A 21,201-nucleotide genomic window follows, 5' to 3' on the forward strand; every position below is an offset into this window, starting at 1 on the left:
TTTATTTTATTGGGAAGCATTAAACAATTCGGTTTGTAGATTTTATTTATTTTAATATATTTTATTGATTTCAGAGAGAAACATCATTGATGAGACTCATTGATCAGCTGCCTCCTGCATGCCCCCCACTGGGTATCTATCGCACAACCTGGGCCTGTGCCCTGACCGGGACACAATCGAACCGTGACCTCCTGGTTCATAGGTTGATGCTCAACCACTGAACCAAGCTGGCCGGGCTTTCTTTTTTTTTTTTAAACATTAAATCATACATCCTCCATTTTGAACTAGGGCAGTTGGTTTTTGGAACTGGATTTACAAGTTGTCACACTTGGCAACTTGTTTAAACAGCTGAGATCTGTTTGGACCCTGGTGCTATCTCTGAAGGCATTGAGAATGCCTTCTAGTTTCATATTGCCTGTAACTCTGATAAGCATCAGGATCCTTAATCATACTTGTAAAGATATTACACATGACAGAATCCTGTGCCACAGTGACCTTTTCCCGATATATGTATATTATTAAGGTGTATTCTTGTAGATGCACTAATAGCTTAGCTCACATATCTTGTATGTCATTATGGTCCAAAGGAAATACAAGTGGGGGGAAAAGGTTTACAGTTATTTTTATGGAATACAATAATTAGTAGAAGAATAAACTTGTGCGTACACACAACTGTAAACCTACTTTTGCCCCACCTGGTATACTGATTTTTTTTTCAGTCTGACAAACGCCTCGCCAAAACCAAAGTATTTCCCCATCTGGTTAACAAGGAAATCATGTCACTATATTGAACCAACGACGGTTCCCAATCGTCTTCTCTTTTTTAAATCAGTTCTAAAATCTTGGTAAGACTAGCATCATGCCAGCCTGCACTTTGGGAGAAGTGATGGCTGGGGTGGAGAGACATGAATGAAGAGGAAATGAGAACGCAGGGAAAGTGCAACAGGAAATCCCGGGCTTCGCTGCAGACATCATGGTTTTTCCTTCGCCCTTTAGCCTAAAATGGGACGGTGTAGCAAACCTGATGATGCAGCACTGCTTTAGAAGTTTACCTTGATTCGTGATTTTACCACACAAATGCAGTAAAGTGATTTGCTTCAAACGTAGGCAGAAACAAGAAGTTGAAAAAACACACACCATGAACAGCTCCAATGCCGCAGTGAAGCTGTCACCGGTTGACGCCTTCCACTCGGAAAGCCCAAGATGGCCGGGCGAGCAGCCTCAGGAGGCTCCCCAAACGCAGACGCCCCTCGCCCTGAGCTTACCCGAAGGCAGTCGGGCGGCACACCACGCCCCCTGACGTAACCCATTACGTAATCCGCTCGCCCGCAAACGTGCCGCAGCGCGCCGGTCCCGCCCCCAGCGCCCCGCTCCCGACAAGCGGGCGGTCAGTACCTCACGCGAAGCATGCTGGGACTGACTTTCTAGCCTCCCGGCGGCCCCTGCGACGGGCGTACGTAAGGAACTGGCTGGCGGCGGCCGTTCTCCGTAAGATGGCTGACCGGCGGCGGCAGCGCGCTTCGCAGGACACAGAGGACGAAGAGTCCGGTGCTTCCGGCTCCGACAGCGGCGGTTCCCCGGCTCGGGGCGGCGGGGGCTGCAGCGGTAGTACTGGAGGCGGCGGCAGCGGTTCTCTGCCTTCCCAACGCGGAGGCCGAGCTGGGGCCCTTCATCTGCGGCGGGTGGAGAGCGGGGGGGCCAAGAGCGCCGAGGAGTCTGAGTGTGTGAGTGCGCGCGGGCGGGGCGGGGCGGGGCGGGTCGGAGCCGGTGGCTTGCGGGCCGGGGGCGGGTGTAGGTGGCGATGGGAGGCTGAGAGTCGGTGGTCGATGCTGAGGCACCTTGCGTTGGAGTGGAGGACGGCCGTCGCAGGGCGGTTTGCACCCGGAGCCCCCAGGGAAGAGGAGCGGGTGGGGGTTTCTGGGAGGAGTGCAGAGCCGCTGCGGATGGACAGCCACTGTGTGTTCAGAGACGGGGCTGGAGGCGAAGAGACCGGACCTCCCTCAGATGCTCCTTGTTAAAGATGTGCCAGTCCTCACCTCCCTTTTTAACCAGTTTGTGTTGAGTCTTCAGCTCTCCGCCCTCTGGAAATCACAGACCTAACCCATGACTTCTTTCTTGCAGGAGAGTGAAGATGGCATCGAGGGCGATGGTGAGTAGCATCATGGTGGTATTTTTTGCCCCAAAACTCAGGTCACCTATTCCCAGCAGTTGGCATCTCGGATGTTAGGGATTTGGGGGAGAGTGGTACAGAGTGGCTCTTTGCAGCATAATACTAAAGAGCATAACGTTTTAGCAGTATGGCCACTCTCTGAGCCTGTTTGCCATCTGTAAATGGGAACTATAATTTTACCTACCTCATAGGTTGATATCAGATTTAAATTATATTTAGCAGTCAGGAAATGTAATTATAATTCTGTTATTTTTTTTTCTTGACATATTTCGGTTTTCTTTTCAGCTGTTCTCTCGGATTATGAAAGTGCAGAAGACTCAGAAGTGAGTGTGATAGGTTTTTTTCCTTTGGTGTATATATTTAAATGTATTTAAAAAACATGTATATACATATATATATGCCTGTGGTTCAAAAGTGTCATGACCTACTTGTTAACTCTTCTTTTGCATTCTTCACTTACGCTTTGGAAAAACTGATGCAAAAGGTCTTTTTAACATTTTTAATTTTATTTATTTATTGATGATTGAGAGAAACACTGATTTGCTGTTTCTATTATTCATTCATCCATTCATTCATTCATTGATTCTTGTATGTGCCCTCACTGGGGATCAAACCTGTAACCTTGGTGTATTGGGGTGATGCTCTAACCAACTGAATTGCCTGCCCAGGGCCCAAAAGGTCTTGTTCATTTAGAGCAGGAGTGGGAACCTTTTTTCTGACAAGGGTCATTTTGATATTTATTTACTTATTTATTTATTTATTTTTATTAAATCTTTATTGTTCAGATTATTACATTTGTTCCTCTTTTTCCCCCCATAACTCCCCTCCTCCCAGTTCCCGCCCCACCCTCCGCCCTCACTCCCCGCCCACTGTCCTCATCCATAAGTGCACGATTTTTGTCCAGTCTCTTCCCGCATCTCCCACACCCCTTTCCCCCCCAAGAATAGTCAATCCATTCCCTTTCTATGTCCCTGATTCTATTATAATCACCAGTTCATTCTGTTCATCAGATTATTTATTCACTTGATTCTTAGATTCACTTGTTGATAGATGCATATTTGTTGTTCATAATTTGTATCTTTACCTTTTTCTTCTTCTTCCTCTTAAAGGATACCTTTCAGCATTTCATATAATCCTGGTTTGGTGGTGATGAACTCCTTTAGCTTTTCCTTATCTGTGAAGCTCTTTATCTGACCTTCAGTTCTGAATGATAGCTTTGCTGGATAAAGTAATCTTGGTTGTAGGTTCTTGGTATTCATCACTTTGAATATTTCTTGCCACTCCCTTCTGGCCTGCAAAGTTTCTATTGAGAAATCAGCTGACAGTCGTATGGGTATTCCCTTGAAGGTAACTGAGTTTCTTTTTCTTGCTGCTTTTAAGATTCTCTCTTTGTCTTTTGCTCTTGGCATTTTAATGATGATGTGTCTTGGTGTGGTCCTCTTTGGATTCCTTTTGTTTGGGGTTCTCCGCGCTTCTTGGACCTGTAAGTCCATTTCTTTCACCAGGTGGGGAAAGTTTTCTGTCATTTCTTCAAATAGGTTTTCAATATCTTGGTCTCTCTCTCATCTTCTGGCACCCCTATAATTCTGATGTTGGTACGCTTGAAGCTGTCCCAGAGGCTCCTTACACTATCCTCGCATTTTTGGATTCTTTTTTCATTTTGCTTTTCCGGTTGGGTGTGTTTTGCTTCCTTGCATTTCAAATCATTGACTTGATTCTTGCGCTCCTCTGGTCTGCTGTTGGGAGTCTGTATAGTATTCTTTTTTTTTTTTTTTTTTTTTTTAAATATATATTTTATTGATTTTTTACAGAGAGGAAGGGAGAGGGACAGAGAGCCAGAAACATCGATGAGAGAGACCGATCAGCTGCCTCCTGCACACCCCCACCGGGGATGTGCCCGCAACCAAGGCACACGCCCCCGACCGGAATCGAACCCGGGACCCCCCAGTCCGCAGGCCGACGCTCTAGTCACTGAGCCAAACCGGTTCGGCTAGTATTCTTTATTTCAGTCGGTGTATGCTTAATTTCTAGTTGGTTCCCCATCATAACATCGAGGGCCTCATTAGTTTTCTTGTAGATCTCATTAAGTTTATCAGCGGCTTCTAAACAGTTCTTGAGAGACCTTAAAAGTGTGGTTCTGAACTCTATATCTTCCATTGACAATTTTGTCCTGTTTCTTTGTCTCCGCATTTTGTTATGCTTTCTTGGTGCACCCCCTAGTGGTCTTTGTGCGCAGTCTTGTAGTTAAGCCTTGATTGTTGTAGCTAATACCAGGGAGGGTTTGACCTCCAGGCTAACTGGCTATGAGAGTCCGCTGTGTCTGCAGTGGGAGAGCTTCTGTGCTGGATCTCTAGGGCGGTGCTAATCTAGCCTTTGCCTGAGGCTATCCGGCAAATGCCTTTGGGCGGGGCGGGTCCCCGGGGATCAACAGGGTGTGCTGGGGAGAGCAGTTATGGCGGCTCTCAGTCCTGTCCCCAGGGGCTCTGCCTCTCTGAGTCCCAGCACCCGCTGCAAAGCTCGGAGAGAAAGCTGCACTCGCTCTGACGGAAGCCAGACAGTCCCGCTTCTCCCGTTTGAGTCTGGGTCCCTAAAGACTCGCCGGTATCTGGAGCTCCGAGTCTGCGACTCCCTCCCGATTGAAAACGCCAACCGCGCCCTCCGCCGCCAGCCCGCTCCGCGCACTCCGCACCTCAGAATTTGACTTCAGCACTGCGCCTCCTCTGAGTGTCCGTATGTGTTTCTCTTTCCTCCTAGTTGTAGGACTTCCACTCAGCCAGCGTTCCTGTGGTTCTGGGTGATGTCCGTTCCGTCTTTTAGTTTCACTTTTGAAGTAGTTGTTCAAGGCAGCAAACTCCAGCGTTAACCTATGCCGCCATCTTGGTTAAATCCCCCATTTTGATATTTATAACATCATTTTCAGGCCATACAAAATTATCAACTTAAAAATTATGCTGCTATGAAAAAAGCTCCTAGATTTATGGAGAGACACACATTGATTGGTTGACCCCTGCACACACCCCCGACTAGGGCTGGGGATTGAGCCTGTGACCAAGGTACGGGGCCTTGACCAGAATAGAATCTGGGATCCTTCAGTCTGCGGGCTGACACTGTAACCAGCGGTTCTCAACCTGTGGGTCGAGACCCCTTTGAGGGTCGAACGACCATTTCACAGGGGTCGCCTAAGACCATCGGAAAACACATATAATTACATGTTGTTTACAGTAGCAAAATTACAGTTATGAAGTAGCAGCAAAAATAATTTTATAGTTGGGGGTCACCACAACATGAGGAACTGTATTAAAGGGTCGCAGCATTAGGAAGGTTGAGAACCACTGCCCTAATCACTGAGGGCTCATTTTGAAATAGAAATTATAATTTTTTTTTCTCTCGAGAAATTATAATTTTGATAAATGTGCATGTCTTTCTGGCATGCTTTTATTGTCTGTAGGAATGCTGTTCTTTGTTTCTCATAATAATTATATATGAGATTTAACCATTATATTTTCCTGTTGATTTTTATGAAAAATTAGTTTTTCTGGTTTCTTTGAAGTGGCTCAAAATAGCTTTTTCTAACTTCACAGAGCTCCCTTTTTGTTGTTGTTTCCTGTAGTGTTAAAAAATATACAGTGGCTTGCTTTTTGAGATTTTCTGCTTTTATTCCTGCTAACTTGTTTTATTTCTGCTAACTTGTTTTGGAGCTTCTCTTTCCTTCATTTCTTTTATCCCTTTTCTGCTCAATATGATTCTCCTCTCAACCATTTCTCTTCAGTGTGGGACCCTATCTGAGCAAGGAACCTTGGTAGCCAGGTCAATTTCAAGATTTCAGAGGGGTTGGACTGCTCTAGCCCCACTTAGACCTCCTTATCATAGAATCTTTATGCTTATATGCTACCGGAGACAGTACAATTCCTCCTAGTTTCAATTGTTCTCAGTTTTGCTTTCCATTGAATACTTGTTGATTGTTTCAGGGTTCCCCTGTTCTCAGATCCACTTACTTCTCTCTGCTTTCTCTGCACTGACAACCAGTTTGATGCAGGTCTTGTGACTGTCAGTGCTTTGTTCTTTTTGTGTGTGTGTACTTTGTTATGTGCATTTATTTTAGGATACCCTGTAACCTAGTTGTTATTTTTTTGGTGTTATTAGAAGGGTTTTGATTTTGCTGTCTAGAAGTTCTCATTTCATGTGGAGATTTGAAGAGATCAAAAACTATGCTACTGCCATTTTTTCAGAATCCTTCAAGAAATTTTTTTAAAGAAACCTGACTCTGAAGGAGAGGCTGGAGAGAGGTGGTAGCTGGAAAGAAGCCTGTGATGTTAAGAGAGGGTTTGTTGGTTATTTTTTAAAGTTGGAGGCTCAAGTATGGTTAAAGATGGAAAGAATGAGCAAAAGGGAAGAAAGGAGGGAGTAGGTAATAAATGTACTGGTGGTTCTTGATTGAGTACATGAGGAAATAGGGACGTGACGAGGGAAACATTTGTAATTGTAATTATGGAGAGGTGGGAAGGAAGGTGTGTGGGAAGAAGCTGGTGTTCCCTTCTTTGTTTTGTTTTCTCTGAGAAATAGAAGGAAAGACATGAAGAAAGAGGTTGGTGGAGAGTAGAGGTAAGAGTTGTGAGACCAGCCCAGCTGACGTGGCTCAGTGGTTGAGCATCAACTTATGAACCAGGAGGTCACAGTTTGATTCCCGGTCAGGGCCCATGCCTGGGTTGTGGGCTCGATCCCCAGTGTGGGGTGTGCAGGAAGCAGCCGATCAATGATTTTTTCTCATCATTGATGTTTTTATTTATCTATCTCTCCCTCTCCCTTCCTCTCTGAAATCAATAAAAATATGTTAAATTTTTAAAAAAGAGAGACTTGTGAAAGTAAAAGAGGTTTTGGTAGCTGAGATTGAAGGTGACATTGATGCGTGATGTGCTTTTTTAGCTCCTTTCAGTGATGGTCAGTAGTCTGTCTGTAGGCCTAGAGCAGTGGTTCTCAACCTTCCTAATGTCGCTACCCTTTAATACAGTTCCTCATGTTGTGGTGACCCTCAATTTCATTGTTACAAATTGAACATAATTAAAGCATAGTGATTAATCACAAAAACAATATGTAATTATATATGTGTTTTCCGATGGCCTTAGGCGACCCCTGTGAAAGGGTCATTCGACCCCCAAAGGGGTCGCGACCCACAGGTTGAGAATCGCTGGCCTAGAGAAAGGAGACATATGAGTTGGTCCAATCCTGAGCACATGGGAATGGCAAGGGAATTGAGAGTGTTATTAGTAGTGATTAAAGTGAATGGGCCATCGAATCTAGAGAGAGGAAAGGACTGAATGATAGGGTGAAAGTGAGAAGGTCAAGGGAGTGGATATCTCAAGTTGTAGGTGAGAGGGTAAGGGGAAAACCAGGTAAGAATAGAAATAATAGGGTTTAAAAAAACCACACAGACCTTTATTGACATGCCATGTAATTTATCCATTTAAAATGTACAATCCTATGGTGTGTTTTCTTTAAATACATGAATGGGAATCCTTGTTACTTATTTTTTTTTCTCTCAGTATGTTTTTATTTCAGAGAGAGGAAGGGAGAGGGAGAGAGAGATAGAAACATCAATAATGAGAGAGAATCATTAATCGGCTGCCTCCTGTACACCCCCTACTGGGGATCAAGCCTATAACCTGGGCATGTACCCTGACTGGGAATCAAACTGTGACCTCTTGCTTCAGGGGTTGATACTCAACCACTGAGCCACACTAATTCTATGTTTTTTAATGTATTCACATATATATGTGGCCATTACTACAGTTTCAGAACATTTTTATCACCTCAGAAAAAAACCCTGTTATTGAGTTATCACCTCTGCCCCTAGTTCCTCCATCTGCATCCCTCCTACCCCTAAGCAACTGCAAGTCTACTTTCTGTGTCTAGAGATTTCCCTATTGTGGTCTTTCATATGAATGGAATCATATAACATGTAGACTGGTGTGACTGGCTTCTTACACTTAGCTTGTTTTGAAACTGTAGCATGTATTAGTAACTTCATTGTGTTTTCTGGTTGAATAATACTTTGTTGTATGAATATGTCACATTTTGTTTACCCATTCATCCATTGATAGATATTTGGGTTGTTTCTAATTTTTTCTTATTATGAGTAATGCTGCTATAAACATTAGCATACAAGTTTTTGTTCAGAAATATGTTTTCATTTCTCTTGGGAATGTACCTATGATTGGAATTGCTGAGTCATTTGGTAACTCTGTTTAATTGTTTTAGGAACAGCCAAACTGTTTTCCAAAGCAGCTGTTTACATTCCCAAAAGCAATGTATGGGAATTCCAATTTCTCCACATACTAGACAGCACTTGTTATTGTCTTGATTTTTTTATTCCAGCCATCTTAGTAGGTGTGAAATGGTATCTCATTTCAGTTTGCATTTTCCTGATGACTAATGATGTTGAGCATTTTTTCTTGTGGATATCAGCCAGTTTGCATACTTTCTTGGTGAAAGGGCTCTTCAGATACTTTGTCCTTTTTTTAAAATTTGCTTTTATTGGTTTTGGAGAGAGTGGAAGGGAGGGAGGGAGGGAGAGAGAAAGAGAGAAACATCGATGTGAGAGAAACACATTGATTGGTTGACCCCCGCACACACCCTGGCTGGGCTGGGGATTGAACCTTTAACCCAGGTACATGCCCTTGATCTGGAATCAAACCCGTGACCCTTCATTTTGCAGGCCAATGCTCTAACCACTGAACACACAGACCAGGGTTTTGACGTTCAGCATGTTTTTCTTTTGTTGCTTGTGTTGTTGGTGTCATACCTAAAAAGCCTTTGCTGAATCCATGCCAAACCCAAAGTCATGAAGATTAAGCCCATGTTTGTTTCTTTAATTTTTATTTATTATTTGAGAGAGAGAGAGAGAAACATTGGTTTGTTGTTTCACTTATTTATGCATTCATTGATTAAATCTTGTATGTGCTCTGACTGGAATGAAACCTGGGAACCTTCAGTACGTAGGCCAGCGCTCTATCCACTGAGCCAAACCAGCTAGGGCGAGGGTACTTCCCATTGAACCCTTGTTTCGCCCACACAGGTAAGACTGGTCTGGAGTGTGGCCATGGAAATGGGTGCCTGAAGTGGAGGTGAAGACTGAACTCATTGCTAAAGTATTAAAGTTAATGACAGGGCAGGCCTAGGCAGAGGCATAGAGGTATAGGCAGGTGATAGGCGCCCCCCAGAGGAGCAGGAGTTTAAAATAGGCTGGAGGAGTTGGATCTGGAAGAGACACTGAGAACAAGGAAGAACTCCACCCCTTACTCTGAAATATGTGGAGTGGAGAATGAGCTAAAACCACTGCAGTGAGAGTTCTGCTAGGGAAGCAATTGATTTAGAGGGGAGTTAGGCCTTAGAGTTGGGAAGAATGCTCAATAAAGTGGAATCAGCAGTAGGGGAGTTTGTCCCTGGAAAAGAGTTTTGAGGTTAGCTCTGAGTCAAAATAGCATGACCCTAGAGTAGCACTTTGGCTTCAGTTAGATCAGACTTTGACTTATTTGGAGTCTCCTCAGCACTATGCCATTGTATCTTTCTGCCCTACCCTGGAAACAAAATTAGTTTCTCATTTGGAATAAAAATGTTGCCTCGTTTGACATTCTACCACAAACCAGAGGAGGTGGAGCATAAAACAAAGTTCCCTTATTAATCATGATACTATTTTAAGATGTTTGAATTCAGTCTGTGTGTGTGTGTGAGAGTGTGAGTATGATTAATTAAGGTCCATAAAACACCAAGCAAGAGTCTTGCAATTTCTGCTTCAGAACCTGCACAGAACATAGGATCAGGGAAAGAACTGAATGATTACCACACCTATTCCCATCTCAAGAGGAGGGAAAACTTCTTATGATTGAGGGGAAATGGAAAGAATCAAGGGTATTTGGTTTTTAAAAAGCTATGGGTAAAGGCTTAGTGTGGGTAGGATTAAGCAGTCTTCCTCAGTTCTGTGGGTTTCATACTAGTATCACCTTTCTGAGAATCTAATCCTAGACATTTAGAGGCCAAAATGCCCAGATGCTAAACAGAAGAATGGGGAAGAGGAATTAATTGGCTTGTCTGGACCAATCAGGCCGATTCAGTTCTTTGAAGAAAGGGCAAGAACTTAGAGCATCTTGCCTCATCAGGAATCTCACAGTGAGTCTCTGATCAGATTCCTGAGGCCAGCCTGGGTCTAGTTACAAAAGGGTCTGGTTCAAGTCACGGGTCAGACCCTGTAGGAGAATAAGAGTAGTTATACACATATTTTTACCAGGTGGCAGCGCAGTGTATTAGTACCCTGACATGTTAACCCAACAACCTTTTGGTCTGCAGGATGACACCCAACCAACTGAGCAACACCGGCCAGGGCAAAGCCACTATTTTCAACTTAAGAATAATAGTGCCTTGGGAAATCATGGAGTTATTATAGAGAGTTTGCAAATCCATTAGCTCAGCTAAATTTAAAGTATTATTGAATGTATAATAGTTGTTTGTCATTGTATGTCTTAGTGGATACTGCACTGAGCTGCTGTCTCATAAGATCTATGAAAAATTTAGATCTTGAAAGGGGGTTCACATAATCTAAAAAGTTGGGAATCTCTGTTCTAAGCCATTTTGAGCTGAGAGAATTCACAACTTGAGTTAACAGTATAGTTATTAGGCACTGCATGTTTAAGAGACAATTCATGGAGAAGGAAATTATCAATACAGATTAAGCTCCCTCTGTATGCTAGGCACTTTCCTGCCTCCTATCTATATTCCCTGGGTTCCTTCCCAGAGGCTGCTACTGTTACAAGTTGATGCATATCTTTCTGGGAAACTAATATGAATTTATATATGAATATGTGAATATATTTTGTGATTTTATTTTTACAGTGCCCTTATTCTTTAGAAACTTCGGTAAAAATATTGATTTTTTTGTTTTGTTTTAGTTCTTTAAAATATATTTTTATTGATTTCAGAGAGGAAGGGAGAGGGATAGAGAGTTAGAAACATCGATGAGAGAGAAACATCCATCAGCTGCCTCCTGCACACTCCCTACTGGGGATGTGCCCGCAACCAAGGTACATGCCCTTGACCGGAATTGAACCTGTGACCCTTGAGTCCCCAGGCCGACGCTCTATCCACTGAGCCAAACCGGTTAGGGCTGCTTTTAATTTTTAAGTTTGTTAGAAAATGTTTTCCTAAAGAATGGAAAACTTTAAAATGCACCTTTCAGCCCTGGCTGGGTGCACCTTTCAGCCCTGGTTGGAGTGTTGTCCCATACACCAAAAAAGGTGGTGGGTTCGATTCCAGTTAGGACACATACCTAGGCTGCGGGGTTTGATCACTGGTCAGTTGGAGCGTGTAAGTAGGCAACGGATTGATGTTTTTCACATCAATGTTGTCGCCCCCCGGCCCCCCTCCCTTTCTGGAATCAATGAAAAACATATCCTTCGATGAGGATTTTTAAAAAAGCAATTTTTTTTTTTTAAGCACCTTTGAGATCTTTCTCCACAGCTGACAGGGAAACTTTTTTCAGGGTGAAGAAGGGGAGTACAGTGAAGAGGAAAACTCCAAAGTGGAGTTGAAATCAGAAGCCAATGATGCTGCTAATTCTTCAGCAAAAGAAGAGAAGGGAGAGGAAAAGCCTGACTCCAAAGGCACTGTGACGGGGGAGAGGCAAAGTGGGGATGGACAGGTCAGTACCCACCGAAGGCCTCCATTTTGGGGCTGGAAGAGGGGCTTTCAACTTCAGAGGGAGTAAGGAGCCCTTTGTCCTCCAGGAGAGCACAGAGCCTGTGGAGAACAAAGTTCCCAAGCACTTGGATGACGATGAAGATCGGAAGAACCCTGCATACATACCCCGGAAAGGGCTCTTCTTTGAGCATGATCTTCGAGGGCAAACTCAGGAGGAGGAAGTCAGGTAACAGCCACTTGCTGCTACTGTTTTTAGTATGGATTTAGTGTTTATTGTCTGCTAGGCACTTTGCTGGAGTACTTTACCTACATTCATAACATTTTTAAAGTAAGTATTACCTCTTGTACAAATGAGGAAAGTGACGCTTAGAATATTTGGTAACTCTTGGTGCAGCAGCTAGGACCCACACCTGCCCTTCCACTTGCCTCCCTTCATCTGAGGCTCCAGGCCTCTGGGATATTAAGTACTTGCATAGACGGCCTTATAGTAGAGAGGTGTTCCCAAGGTGCTGAGTAGTTTGAAGTGAAATCTTTATTTCTGTTCCTGTTGCATTTGAGCCCAGCAGGCCCTGAGGTACTGATTTGCTCTTGCTTTTGGGAGGCCTGTTTTACATCTGGAAAGATGGAAAGACTACATGAAGTTTCTTCTGATTCCATGCCCAGCCCTGTTTGTTTCATGAACATCTTTACTTGACAGATTCTGCCAACCTAAGACACTTTTTCCTGGTTTTATCCAGACCCAAGGGGCGTCAGCGAAAGCTGTGGAAGGATGAGGGTCGCTGGGAGCATGACAAGTTCCGGGAAGATGAGCAGGCCCCAAAGTCACGACAGGAGCTCATTGCTCTTTATGGATATGACATCCGTTCAGCTCACAATCCTGATGACATCAAACCCCGAAGAATCCGGAAACCCAGGTGAGGAAATTTTGGAGCCTAGACTATTGATATTGTAGAAAGAACTCTGCCTTTTAAAATACCATTCCAGCAAATAATTGAATGGGTGAGGAATATGGGACATCTTCCTCACCTTCAGTTTAAGACTTTTTTATTCCATTTATTCAGGTTTGGGAGTCCTCCACAAAGAGATCCAAATTGGATTGGTGAGCGGCCAAACAAGTCTCATCGCCACCAGGGTCCTGGGGGGACCCTACCACCAAGGACATTTATCAATAGGAAAGCTGCAGGTACAGGTCGCATGTCTGCTCCCAGAAACTACTCTCGATCTGGGAGCTTCAAGGAAGGTCGTGCTGGATTTAGGCCTACGGAGACTGGTGGACAGCATGGTGGCCGGTCTGGTGAGACTGTTAAGCATGAGAGTAGTTACCGGTCACGGCGCCTGGAGCAGACTCCTGTGCGGGATCTGTCTCCAGAAGCAGATGCTCAAGTGCTTGGCAGTCCTGAGAAGGAAGAGGTGGCCTCAGAGATACCAGCTCCTGCTCCTGCTCCTGACACTGCACCACCGCCCCCTGACAGACCTATTGAGAAGAAATCCTATTCCCGTGTAAGAAGAACCAGGATCAAAGCTGGAGATGCAGTCAAGATTTCAGAGGAGATGCCTCCTCTACCTGAAGGGCTGACCCCCACACCTCAAGTTCCAGAAACTACTCCTTCCCCTGATAAGACTGGGAACTGGGAGGCTCCAGTGGATTCTCCTACAAGTGGACTTGAGCAAGACGTGGCACAACTGAATATAACAGAACAGAATTGGAACCCAGGGCAACCTCCATTTCTGCAACCACGCGAACTTCGGGGTAGGTACCTTAGAGTTAGTAACTAGATTCCCCCCCCCCCCCCCCACACCCTACCTTTGCAACACTGGGTTTAGGACATGGGACTTAATCTCAGGGATGTGGTGTCTGATGAATATCCGTGTTTTCATTAACCGCAAAAAAACAGATGGATTCCTAGATATATTCATCCAAGGACCTCATAGCAGTTTTATCTGTTATCTAAGACTATCCTCCTACCTTGCCTGCTGTTAACCAATAATGAGTTCCTGGCCCTGGCTGGCGAGGCTCAGTAGGTTGGAGTGTTGTCCCATATACCTAAAGATGGTGGGTTCGATTCCCGGTCAGGGTAGGTACCTAGGTTGCACGTTCCATCCCCTGTTAGGGTGCATATGGGAGGCAATCAATTGATGTTTCTCTCACATTGATGCCTCTCTCCCCCTCTCCTCCTCTCCCTCTCTTCCCCTCTCTCTTCCTCCTCCTCCCTCCCCCCCCCCCCTTCTTCCCTCATTCCCCCTCTAAACATCCTGGGTGAGGATTGCGGAAAAAAGTGAGTTCCTAGGTGCAGAATCCTTTAGCACACTGTAGAATAGTGGAAGAAGAAGACAGTGTTTTTATTATTTGAGCTGAGCTAAGGTTAAAGTTTGAAGGCAGAAACGTATTCATTTGAATTTAGATGGGAATCTTCTAATCTCTTTGAAAAAAAGTCTCTCTAATTTCCTTAATCTAGAGGCAGGCTACCTAAAAGAACTTTCTGTAATGATGGTGCATTTTTTTTATTTTTTAAATTTATTTATTTATTAGTTATTTCAGAGAGGAAGGGAGAGGGAGAGAGAGATAGAAACATCCATGATGAGAGAGAATCATTGATTGGCTGCCTTCTGCACGCCTCACACTGGGGATCGACCCTGCAACCTGGGCATGTGCCCTGACCAGGAATCAAACCGTGACCTCCTGGTTCATGGGCTGACTCTCAATCACTGAGCCATGCCAGCCAGGCATGATGGTGCTTTTGAATACTTGTAATGTGGCCAGAGTGTCTGGGTAACTGACGTTTTAACTTTAAACATTGAAATTTAAATAGCCTCATGTGGCTAGTGCAGTGGTCGGCAAACTCATTTGTCAACAGAGCCAAATATCAACAGTACAACGATTGAAATTTCTTTTGAGAGCCAAATTTTTTAAACTTAAACTATACAGGTAGGTACGTTGTTATTAACTTAATTAGGGTACTCCTAAGGCTTAGGAAGAGCCACACTCAAGGGGCCAAAGAGCCACATGTGGCTCATGAGCCGCAGTTTGCCGACCCTGGGGCTAGTGGATATCGTGTTGAACAGCATAGTTCTAGAGACTAGACCAGCCATGGGCAAACTACGGCCCACGGGCCGGATTCGGCCCGTTTGAAATGAATAAAACTAAAAAACAAAAAGACCGTACCCTTTTATGTAATGATGTTTACTTTGAATTTATATTAGTTCACACAAACACTCCATCCATGCTTTTGTTCTGGCCCTCCGGTCCAGTTTATTAACCCATTGTGGCCCTCGAGTCAAAAAGTTTGCCCACCCCTGGTCTAGAGACTAGGACCTATCTATCACCCATTTTGCCCATCCTTTGTCTTCCTCCAACCAGATCAAAGAATCTTTTCCCTCGTTTCTGAAATCTAATTTGAACTTACAGGTTGGAAATCCTCATGTAGTCTGGGAGTTTCAGCATCCTTCTCTGGTGTGCATGGTTTTTGAACAGCAAAACCACTGTCATCTCAACTGGGTCTGGAGTTGATCTTTGGATCAAGGAGCATACCCTTCCATTGATATCTTATTATCATTGGAAAACAATCTCTAAAAATGTAATCTTTTTTGTTGTTGTTGGCCTGAGTCATTTTCAGCCAGAAGGGAATCTCTTCCCAAGCTTCCAGGCCAGACCTCGGTGGCTAGGGTAGGTTTACAAAACATTCCTCACTTTCTAGTTGTTGCTCAGAAACTCTTGGGCTGATATTTTTTACTGTGTTTGATAATGTAATGTGCTAATTGTAACCTCCCAGTGATTCTGTGCAGGGAATTATTTGGTGGGGAAATTTTGAACTCGTATTTTCTCACTGAAGTAAATTTTTTTAAATTTCCAAAGGCTTTATCGTGGTATTAAGGTGATGGACAATGGGGGCAAATATCCAAATGCTGGCATTGACAGGAAGCAGAGATAGTTTAAAAGGGATTCCGTTACATTATAAGCAGAAAGCCATTTACTTTATTTTCTTGATGGTATCTGTGAGTCGCACATCTGTCTGCTCTGCAGCGGTGACTTTTTTGGTGTGTTACAGGTATGCACAACCACATACACATGGGAGCAGGACCTCCACCTCAGTTTAACCGGATGGAAGAAATGGTACAGAAAGGGAAAGGGGGTAGATGGAGGAGGGAAAGGGAAATGCGTATAATAGCTTTTGAAATCATTTTTCCCATCAATTACCTATGTTTTGTTTTATTTTATTTTATTATTTTTTAAAATAAATTTTTATTGATTTCAGAGAGGGAGAAGAAGAGAGAGATAGAAATATCAGTGTTGAGAGAGAATCCTTGATTAACTATCTCCTGCATACCCCACACTGGGGATTGAGCCCACAACCCAGGCATGAGCCCTGACTGGGAATTGAACCGAGACCTGGTTCATAGGTCAGTGCTCAACCACTGAGCTCTGCCATCTGGGCACCTGTGTTTTGTTTAATTTGGGTCTCCAGAAATGTAGAGGGTTTAGGTTCAAATCTTGATGTTTTTCACTGATTTTTCAATTCATTTTTAAATACGTGCCGTATACAAAGTCCCACATAAAAGAAGGTGGGACTTGAATGAGAGTCAGCCTTCTTGAAGTCTTCTGCTCAGGCCTGTTTCTTTATTTCAGGGTGTCCAGGGTGGGCGAGCCAAACGCTATTCATCTCAGCGGCAGAGACCTGTGCCAGAGCCCCCTGCCCCTCCCGTGCATATCAGTATCATGGAGGGACATTACTATGATCCACGTGAGCTTTTTTCTTAATGTTGGGGTATCTTTTTTGGCTTGGTGAAGCAAACTAAATAGACCAGCCTCCTGCCTTCTGCTTTTCTTTCTGACCTCTCACAGTGGTTGTCATTATCTGGTTGGTGCTTTCTTCACATGGAAAACTTGAGAACATCTCTTAAAGGGTTTGGGAGATGGGCAGACTTGTCCATGTGATATGAAGAATGAGAGTTTATGAGAATCCCAATGTGATATTTTACAGTGCAGTTCCAGGGACCAATCTATACCCATGGAGACAGCCCTGCGCCACTGCCTCCTCAGGGCATGATTGTGCAGCCAGAAATGCACCTTCCCCACCCAGGTAAGCAAGCATTGCACCTGTCCTTGTGTGCTTCCTGTACATGAGATTGTGTATTGGGGGCTTTACAAACTCCATCCTCCTGCTTGCCTCTGAGGCTGGCCACTCTGGCTGCTTGGGCAACAGAGCTCATGGGTCCATCCTAAGGACTTCCATCCCGAGCCTGTCTATGCTGGAATTGGTCATTTTCTATTTTAATTTGTTTCCCTCTCCTTGTTCAGGTTTACATCCCCATCAGACACCAGCACCTCTGCCCAATCCGGGCCTCTATCCTACACCAGTGTCCATGTCTCCAGGACAGCCACCACCTCAGCAGTTGCTCGCTCCTACTTACTTTTCTGCTCCAGGAGTCATGAACTTTGGTAATCCCAGCTACCCTTATGCTCCAGGAGCACTGCCTCCCCCACCACCTCCTCATCTATATCCTAATACACAGGTGAGATGGCTAATGAACAGATTTTTAAATCAGACAGGAATGTGGTATGGGGAGAATGCTCAAGAAATTTGAGAGAATATTTCAGTGCCACTAATTTACATGTGGTGCCCGGATGCCTCTTAGTGGTCAGCACCTGGAAATGCAGCTTATGTAATGCCCATCATCTGTTTATTCTCTTCCATTTCTTTTTTTATTTTTAAAATTTTTATTGACTTCAGAGAAGAAGGGAGAGGGAGAGAGAGAAACATCAGTGATGAAAGAGAATCATTGATTGGCTGACTCCTTCCTGTATGCCCCCTACTGGGGATCAAGCCCACAACCTGGGCATGTGCTCTTGACCAGAATCAAACCTGGGACCCTCTATTCACTTAGCCAAACCAGCTAGGGCTCTTCCATTTCTTTAATGGTGTTTCATTTACGTGTTTTAGTATGTCTTAGGTGGCCATTTATTCAACAGCATAAAGAAACTATTCTGTTTACCAGCCCTATCTCTCCCTGTACTGCTTAACTCCCCATAAGTTGAAACCATCTGGTATCTAGTGTCATCACTGAGCTCAGGCTCTTCCATTTGTCAACTGATGGTAGGAATTAGAGAAAGCTAGGCAGTACTTTGAAGAAATAGGAATTGGAGCATAATTAGACATAGTAAGACAGAAATGAATATTCATTTTATTTTTAAGGGGTGCAGCTTAGAGATTTAAAAAATTATAAATTCCGTAATATTTTTATTTTTGAGTCTGAATAATGTTTAATGTTTTCTATTCATCATAGTTTGGATTAAATCCTAACTTTCTCTTCTGGCTTGTGGGGTGTCCAGGCCCCATCACAGGTATATGGAGGAGTGACTTACTATAACCCCGCCCAGCAGCAGGTGCAGCCAAAGCCCTCACCACCCCGGAGGACTCCCCAACCAGTCACCATCAAGCCCCCACCACCTGAGGTATGAGAGCTTCTTCCCATGCTTTAGGGCACATCCTACTTCAGTGGGCTTTCCTTTTCTTCAGAAGATTTCCCTTCTGTTCTGGGTGTGTTTTTATTGAAACAGTTGTCTTTTTTTTCTTTTTTCTTTTCTTGTCTTTTTTTAATGACCTGATAACAGATTCTAACTTTATTATTTCAGGTTGTAAGCAGGGGTTCCAGTTAATATGAATTTCTGAATATTTTAAATCTAACATAATATAAAAGTAAGTGCACAACTTACTGTGACTCTCATAAAACATTCTTAAAACTAATGCTCATGCTTACTTGTTTAACAATCGCCTAATTAATTCTTTAAGTTGTAAACATGGGTTATCATGGGAGGAGGCTTAATTCCCAAAATTCACTAGTCTTTGTTTTAAGATTGCATTGAACAGGGTTGAAATAGAAAACATTATTAACTTGGCAGGATTTCATTTGGGAAGCTGCAAGGAAAAAATGCAGGAGGGCATTTTTTATTAAGGAAATCTAAATTTGAGGTGTTATCTCCACCATAAAAAAAGAATAAAGTCTTACCATTTGCGACAGTGTGGGTGGACCTACAGGGTATTATGCCAAGTGAAATAAGTCGGAAAGAAAAAGACAAATACCATATGATTTCACTTTTACATGGAATCTAAAGAACAAAATGAAAGAGCAAACCAAGTTGAAACGGACTCATAGATAACAGAGAACAGACTGATGGTTACCAGAGGGGAGGGGTACTTGGGGAACTGGGTGAAAAAGGTGAAGGGATTAAGTACAGTTATAAAATAGTCATGGAGAATGTAAAGTATAGCATAGGGAATATAGTCACTAATACTGTAATAACTATGTGTGGTGTGCCAGGTGGGTACTGGAAATATCAGGGGGAACACTATGTCAAATACATGATTGTTTAACCACTATGCTGAACACCTGAAACTAATACTAAACAATATTGAATGAAAGTCCTAATTAAAAATTAAAAAATTATATGTTAAAAAACAAATTTGAGATGTTACAGTTAGAGCCAATTCTAAAGGTCATGGAGGAAAAAGACTATAGGGGTTTTGTTTTTGGCGGGGGGCGGGGGTATTACTTTAAAACACATTATTTAGAATGTGGCTTTTTGAGAGCAACTTATAAATACCGAGAAGGTCCACTAACACCTTGGTGGTTCTTCCCTTTTCCCCACCCCTGTCAGAACCGCAAAGGTGAGAACCCAGGAAAGAAGAGAAATTCAGCTGGCTGTCTACTACCAGGAGGGCTTCAAAGATAAAGGGTGGCTCCTACCAGCAAGCAGCTGAATGAGGACCCCTGGCTCCCTCTGAGGACAGGCTCTATTAGAGACAGGGAGAAACAAGTGGACTTCCTACTGTCTCCACTCTCTGCTGGAGTTAGCTGTGCTCAGAGGAGCAGAGATCAGCCTACATCTAGAAAACCCAGGTTTTTGGCTCTTCTTCACTTGTCCTGGGAAATTCAAATGTCTTCTGCTGCTCCCAGGGAAGCTCCTTCCTGTTTGTTTTGTGTGTGTGTCTCTCCCCCCCACCCCCCCACCCCCCCACCTTTAAATGAAAAAAGTTCATTTTTCTGGTTTGCTGGCTCCTCTGGTTCCCTTTTGGTTCTTCCCTACAATGCAGATAATTGAGAATTGCCAGCTGGTCTTTTCCCACCAGATCTACAGAGAGCTGGCCTTTCACTTTTGGTTGGACTTCGTTATATATTTGGATTCTCTTAACTTCTCTAAGCTCAAAGTTTGAGGTAGGAGCCCTTCTTCTTGACTTCAGTTTTTAGGAGCCTGAGTCTCCGTCATTAGTCTCTGGTAGTCTTCAGGCCTCTACTGAGGATAGAGTCTGTACAGTGGGGAGGGATGGCAAATCAGGTGTTTTTGTGAGAAGGGAGGGTAGAGTGAGAGCCTTTGCACCTTAGGGCTATGTATTCACACAGTCCTCAGGGCTCACTCAGTCTTTGAGGTAAGTGGAATTAGAGGACCCTACTTTTCTTATTTCCACCAATCCTAACACACTCCTTTTCCAGTTGCTGTGGACCAATGCATCTCTCTAGAGGCAAATATTATCCAGCAAGCAATCTATCCTGTCCTTTATACTTGCTCTTTTTCATATATTGTCTGCTGCAAGTGTTTTAGGTGTTACTACCTTATTTTCCTCTAGTTCTACTCCTGTCCTTGCAAGCAGAAGAAGGTACAGCACCTGGGCTTAAGGCCTAAGGAAGCCAGTCACTTTTGCGGCAGGGGCTCCTTTCCTCCCCATCCACAGCACTGAACCACTTTCCTGCTGCCTCTGCGAAAGAGATTCCTATTATTGCAGCACTTGTGTCTGCCAAGGGTACCTTGGCCACTGTCTCTGTCCTACAGAACTTGAGGGAGAAGGTGGCAGCTGTGTCTCTCCCCAAGTAATGTCAGTTTGTATTCCTTCTCTTAAGCAGCTGGCCTGACCGCTCTTGAGTCCATAGTATGTGGGAGGGAGGAGAGGCACTCAAGCTGTAACCCTAAAGGAGGAAATATCTAAGAGATTCTTCCAGGGGCAGCTGGTGGTTGTGCCTGTGGTAGGCTCTTCCCTTTGCCTTAAACCTGAAGATGTCTCCTCAAGCCTGTGGGCAGCATGCCCAGATTCCCAGACCTGAAGACACTGTGACAGTTGTCTATGTTGGTCCACTGTGTTTCGTTGCAAGAATTTCTTGTTGTTGTTACTGTTTTAAAGGGTACACATTTGTGATCAGTATTGTGACTTGACGATAATAAAATTTAGACTGTAAACTTGGCTTTTTTGCATTCATTTTGATTTGAGGGGGAGGGAAGATGACTTCTTAATTCCCCAGAGTCAGTCACAACTTGAGCCGGCTCACACTTGTGAAATGGAAGCCCACAGAGGTGA

General features: G+C 43.9%; 1 protein-coding gene across 2 annotated transcripts; it reads left to right on the forward strand.

Annotated features, from left to right (window-relative positions):
* The first annotated feature begins 1,410 nt into the window (after window positions 1–1,410).
* CASC3 (CASC3 exon junction complex subunit) lies at window positions 1,411–21,083 on the forward strand. 2 transcript variants are annotated; one of them, XM_059670922.1, is made up of 14 exons: window positions 1,411–1,724; window positions 2,122–2,149; window positions 2,456–2,493; window positions 11,700–11,858; window positions 11,944–12,083; window positions 12,595–12,771; window positions 12,919–13,607; window positions 15,904–15,968; window positions 16,482–16,596; window positions 16,837–16,935; window positions 17,154–17,368; window positions 18,186–18,308; window positions 18,489–18,552; window positions 19,512–21,083. In XM_059670922.1, the coding sequence occupies exons 1-13, from the start codon at window positions 1,494–1,496 to the stop codon at window positions 18,510–18,512; spliced, it is 2,103 nt and encodes a 700-aa protein (XP_059526905.1). In that variant the 5' UTR covers window positions 1,411–1,493; the 3' UTR covers window positions 18,513–18,552; window positions 19,512–21,083. The 2 variants fall into 2 exon arrangements, with proteins under 2 accessions (XP_059526905.1, XP_059526906.1); XM_059670923.1 differs by lacking the exons at window positions 1,411–1,724; window positions 2,122–2,149; window positions 2,456–2,493 and having other exon boundaries at window positions 11,719–11,858; window positions 12,555–12,771.
* The last annotated feature ends 118 nt before the right edge of the window (window positions 21,084–21,201 follow it).

This window comes from Myotis daubentonii, chromosome 16 (assembly GCF_963259705.1).
Source record: "Myotis daubentonii chromosome 16, mMyoDau2.1, whole genome shotgun sequence".
Classification (NCBI taxonomy): Eukaryota; Metazoa; Chordata; class Mammalia; order Chiroptera; family Vespertilionidae; genus Myotis; species Myotis daubentonii.